Here is a 6,000-nt window from a genome sequence, read left to right as displayed (position 1 = left end):
CTACATTACGTATAAGTCCAGAGATCTGGAGAGCCAGTGAAGTAGCTGCTGGAGTTTAGTGCAGAAGAAAAGTAGATCAGGATTTATAATATCAGGTGTATTTTTCCCGTTATGAACATATTTTTATCTTTTTCAGTGGAGCTGTAATAAAGCTATTTCATTGCACCGTTGTTAATGTAGAAAGATTGCTTGAGGGTAAATTGTGCCTTAAATGATTAAAATAACAAATGAGTATCATCACATTTGCTACTCCCTCTGCTGCTGCCACCGAGTGTGTAAGAAGAGGTGGAGGTCGTAATGAATATTGAATGGAAATATGGTGATATACGATATGATACAAATTCATCTCAGCGGTATTTTGTGTCGGAATTCTGTGGAAGAAAAACTGCCTCATGTCCACTCTGTAATGTCGTACAGTGAACTGCAGAGAAAGAGATCAGACTCAGAACCCAGCTGTGTTTCCATGAAGAGTGATTGGTCTATGGGTCATCCTTTTCACTTTAAAACTGGAAACCCCTCACCTGTACACAGGTAACATCCCATAATTCTCACAGTTAGTTTCACTGCAGCGTGAAAGGCCGTGTTACACATTGCTTTATCCAGTCCAGATCATTAGCTGAGTTTTGATATTTATCAGTTTGTGATACTTTAATTAGGTCCCAGTGCTGCTCCAATAATGTCACTGAACGATTTAGAGTAATTAATATCAGTAACTGTGCAGTTCAGTGTTTCAGTGTCACGTACAGGATAAGGAAGTAAATTCATTTTGATGGAACAATAAAAGCGATAGTAATGGTGAACAAAGTCCTTTAAATAACCAATAATAGCACATTCTGCTGTTCATTGTGAGTGAAATTAAGTCAAAATAACAAATCAGTCAAAAACTGTAACTGGTTTCTATAATGAACTGTCTGTAATGTTGTACAGTGAACTGCAGAGAAAGAGATCAGACTCACCAGAACCCAGCTGGGTCTCCATGAAGAGTGATTGGTCTCTGGGTCATCCTTTTAATTTTAAAAATGGAAACCCCTCACCTGTACACAGGTAACATCCCATAATTCTCACAGTTAGTCACAGTAATGGATGTGCTCCACTGTCATTAGCAGCTATTGTGATTTCTATGATAGTTACTTGGTCTTAAGCAGGGGTTTTTCCACAAAAATTTAGTATGAGGGCGCTCACCATGGCGAGGGAGCGAAGCGACCAGGGGGTCCCCTTCCACCATGCGAAGCCTTTGAAAAATTGAGGCTACAATGGGACATTCTGAGGCTATCTGAGAGGGAAATTGTAACAAATTGTTTATTTGAAAAAGAAAAAACTTTGTCACAAACAACACTTAATTCAAATTCTAATACCTCAAAATTCGAATTACACAATATTAATTCCTCATGATTCAAATTTATGATTCAAATTCACATGAATCAAACTTACAAAGTATTAAACATTCACCAGAGAAATCTGTTGTTTTCTTATCCTAGAATAAGGTAGAGTTAGTTGTTCAAAATGAAAAAAAAAAAATCCAGAGCAAAATTATTTTCTTTAAAAGGAATCTAAAAAAGTAAACATTGTAAAGTTGGAATCCAACCCAAATCACAAAGTTTGAAACCATGCAAAAAATGTAAGCGTGCTAAAAAAATACATAGTTGAACTTTTCCTGGAACTCGGCCTTTTCCTCATTTTGCTTTTCCACTGAACACTCGGTGTCTTCATCGGAGCAAGACACGAGCTATCTTCAACTGAACTTCAAAAGATCGACACTATCTGGAATGGCTTCTTAAGGAAAATGGCCACAAGGGGATATTCCAGAAAAAACGCACCTGCCCGCTCTAAGCGAAAAAAGGGATAGATCCAGCAACCCAAGTCGATGGAGAACTTGACTGGTCGTTTCGAATCTCGAATGAGCAACTATGGAAAATTACCAAATCTTGCTCAATAAGGGACTTTTACCTTGCTCAATATCTCAAATATATGGGACATGTTTGCAGGATGGAAAACAGTTCACTACAAAAACGGGTGCTGTTTGATATCAATACACCCAAGAAGACCTGGACTAATGTGGAGAAGATATTAGGCACAGATGTCTCCCAGGCACGGAGAACACTAATGAGCAAATTGGAGCTGAACCGACTCCTAAATATAAGACTCAACCTACAGTCGGTGCCCTAAGCTTGGCCAATAGGGAAAACGTGATGATGATGATGGTCTTCGTTCGTCACGGAGTCCGCAACACCACTGTCACAGCGCTCGGTTGGCGCGTCCTTCAGTGAGGCCCTGGAATCGGCAGCACGGACCGATCCCTCGATTGTCGCGATCTCGCCATCGGAAACATCTTTATACGCTTTGTGACAGAAAAAAGAAGTCATCTTCTTCTGCCCAGGACAGTCTTTGGCTTTCTTCCATTTCATGCCGCGGGATGACCTCTTTAAATGCCCAAGTGTCAACAAAAACAACTCGCGAACAACTACTGTCAAAAGCTCCTGCACCGGTGGGTGAAAGGTCATTCAGTCTTGAGAAATCTCGCTCTACAAGTCAGCTGACCTTGTATGTAACCTCTGTCAAATCTCGTGAGAGCAGCTACGACAAGTAAACAACTAAGCATGGCGACTTGGTCTGGAAAACATCAATTCGGATAGTTTTTGCACCGTTTGACGGTGTATCTACTATGATTAGAATATATCTGTGAAGAATCTCAGTCATCCAGTTACATAATAATCTGTGGTTGGTAGAAGAGAGCAACTGGACTTGCTTGAAGATTCTTGAAAACGTTTTCAAGAATCTTCAAGCAAGTCCAGTTGCTCTCTTCTACCAACCACAGATTACTATGCATCTGGATGACTGAGATTCTTCAGAGATATGTTTCTACGCACTTTGGGATGAGATCCCTTCGACTGGTGCAGGAGTATGACAGGACTTCCAGAAAACTGGCAGACATCTTAGCCAGAGAGGATCGTTCATTTTTGTCAACCTGGAACGACCATCACTGAACAGAGGTGGGTGTCTATGACGTCTTTTATCAGCCACCTACAATGCAGCCATCAGCATTCTGATTCAGATTCTATGATGATCCATGAGAGGATAAATACTTGATACTCCCTATTAGTCAGACAGAACTGAGGAAGCCTTTCGGATGAGAGGCGAAACGTTTTCAAGAATCTTCAAGCAAGTCCAGTTGCTCTCTTCTACCAACCACAGACTATGATTAGAATATTTTTGGAGTAATTATAACGTATTTGATGATCAGGCACATTGTCACATGATGTTGCTGTGATGTTTTCATGGAGAAAAGATCGTTTTGAGAAAGATTGCATGTTGTGCAGTAGCATAGAAGTGCATGGCCTAAGTGTGACTTGGGGTTCAGTCGGCATTTCAGTAAGGGGGCGCACGCCGAGAGGAAGAGGGCGCGGCGCCCCTGTTCCCCGGTTTAGACGAAAGCATGCTTAAGTGATACTAAAATGCTTTCGAGGAAATAGTATAAATATTTATTCAAGTGAAAATCTCATATGGGTAACGTCTTAAATGCTGAAGCAAGAAATGCAACTATATGCAAAAAGAACTGAAACAGCTCATTGATTTCTCTCATTCATCTTTTGAACTCAAACCCAAAGGTCTTCATTGTAAAGAAAAAAACGACGATGCCTGACCTTGCTATTCCAATACTTTTGGAGGGGAATGTAGGCAGAAAAACAATGGAAACCTAAAATTAAAACAGGGACACTTTTTCTCTTTTCTTTTATCTTTTCCAGGTCCACAATGTTGATGTCTTTTTAGTTCTGTGTTCTCTAAGTAATTATTCACTTGCTCCATTTATTGCAGTAAAATTCCGGCTAAAGCTGAGACTACAGTATGAAAGGGATGAAAGTTATTGTCTTTAACAGCGACTATTTTTGTTCCCAGTGATTTACAGAAGGCAGGAGACAGAAGAGAAAAGATCATCACAGATACAGGGTAAGATCAAACCCAACACCATGACTGAGACACTGACGCTCTGGTATTATAAGCCTCTCTGCTGTTATTATCTACAGGATTCGATTATAGAAAACATAGTCAAATCAGGTAAATCCATAGTGTTAGCATCATAAAGAACGGTTATCTGTGGAAACCAGTCAGAAAAACTGTGATCTTAAACGGTAATAATTGGAGTCCAGGTCTCACCATGTCTTCTTATTTCACCCTGTCACACAGACATGCCCCAGAATCTCCTGCTGTAAATGAATTCCAGAAAAAGTTCAGATTAAATCTGATGAAGAAGTTTCAGTGTTTAAATGGAGTGATAATAAAGCAGGAAAACCGAGTGCTCCTGAATGAAATCTACACAGAGCTCTACATCACAGAGGGAGACAGTGGAGACGTCAATAAAGAACATGAGGTGAGACGGATCGAGGCAGCGTCCAGGAGAAAAACAACAGAGGAAACACCAATCAAATGTAACGACATCTTTAAGCCCTTATCTGAAGAAGATGAACCCATCAGAACTGTAGTGACAAAGGGTGTGGCTGGTATCGGAAAAACAGTCTCTGTGCAGAAGTTCATTATGGACTGGGCTGAAGGGAAAGCAAATCAGGACGTCCCCCTCATATTTCCACTTCCTTTCAGAGAGCTGAATCTGATGAAGGACCAAAAACTGAGTCTGATGGAGCTCCTTCATGTCTGTATTAAGGAAACAAAAGAAACAGAAATGTCCAGGTTGGAAAAGGTTCTGTTCATTTTTGATGGATTGGACGAGTGTCGTTTCCCTCTGGATTTCCGGAACACAGTGAGTGTGTGTGATGTAACTGAATCAGCATCAGTGCACATGCTGTTGATAAACCTGATCAAAGGGAATCTGCTTCCCTCTGCTCTCATCTGGATCACCTCCCGACCAGCAGCAGCTGATCAAATCCCCTCTGAGTACGTCCATCGAGTCACAGAGGTACGAGGGTTCAATGACCCACAGAAGGAGGAGTACTTCAGGAAGAGGGTCTGTGATCAGAGCCTGGCCAAGAACATCATCACACACCTGAAGTCATTAAGAAGCCTCTACATCATGTGTCACATCCCAGTCTTCTGCTGGATTTCAGCCGCTGTTCTAGAGAGAATGTTGGGTGAAGCAGAGAGTGGAGAGATCCCCAAGACTCTGACTCAAATGTACACACACTTCCTCATCATTCAGACAAACATCATCAGAGGAAAGTACTCAAAGAAGCAGGAGAGTGATGAAGAAATGCTTCTCAAACTCGGAAAACTGGCTTTTCAGCAGCTGGAGAAAGGCAACCTGATCTTCTATGAGGAAGACCTGAGAGAGTGTGGCATTGATGTGACAGAAGCAGCAGTGTACTCAGGTGTGTGTACGCAGATCTTCAGAGAGGAGGTTGGGCTTCACCAGAGTAAAGTGTACTGCTTTATTCATCTGAGCGTTCAGGAACATCTCACAGCTCTGTATGTGCATCTGACCTTCATGAAGGAAAAGAGAAATGTTCTTGATCAGAGTCGGCCCTTTAAGACGATTTCAGATGTACACAGGAGTGCTGTAGATCAGACCTTATCCAGTCAGACTGGACATCTGGATCTGTTCCTCCGCTTTCTTCTGGGTCTCTCACTGAAGTCCAATCAGAAACTCTTACATGCCTTAGTAACACAGACAGGAAGTAACTCCCAGAGCAAAAAGGAAACAGTTCGGTACATTAAGGAGAAGATCAGTGAAGATCTTCCTGCAGAAAAATCCATCAATCTGTTCCACTGTCTGAATGAATTGGGTGACGATTATCTCGTGGAGGAAATCCAACGCTACCTGAAATCTGGAAAACGAAGGAAACTGTCTCCTTCACAGTGGTCTGCTCTGGTGTTTGTGTTACTGACTTCAGCACAGGAGCTGGAGGAGTTTGACCTGAGTAAATATATCAGTACAGAGAAGATAACAGATAAGGTTCTTGTGAAGGTGATGCCTGTGATTGCAGCATCCAGAAAAGCAGTGTAAGTAAAACTGAATAGAACTGTTCTACTGTTCCACTGTTAGAAAGAGAG

General features: G+C 41.5%; 1 protein-coding gene across 1 annotated transcript in view; it reads left to right on the top strand.

The window, feature by feature from the left end:
• Positions 1–424: 424 nt before the first annotated feature.
• The window catches only part of LOC132870630 (NACHT, LRR and PYD domains-containing protein 12-like), a 41,604-nt gene continuing 36,028 nt past the window's right edge, over positions 425–6,000 (top strand). Inside the window, exons 1-4 of the mRNA XM_060904372.1 lie at positions 425–531; positions 928–1,044; positions 3,895–3,945; positions 4,183–5,949. Of these exons, the coding sequence (XP_060760355.1) occupies positions 464–531; positions 928–1,044; positions 3,895–3,945; positions 4,183–5,949 (2,003 nt within the window). The 5' untranslated portion in view covers positions 425–463. The remainder of the gene's footprint in view (positions 532–927; positions 1,045–3,894; positions 3,946–4,182; positions 5,950–6,000) is intronic.

This window comes from Neoarius graeffei, chromosome 22, assembly GCF_027579695.1.
Source record: "Neoarius graeffei isolate fNeoGra1 chromosome 22, fNeoGra1.pri, whole genome shotgun sequence".
Taxonomy (NCBI): Eukaryota; Metazoa; Chordata; class Actinopteri; order Siluriformes; family Ariidae; genus Neoarius; species Neoarius graeffei.
This window is presented reverse-complemented; position numbering and strand designations above follow the sequence as displayed.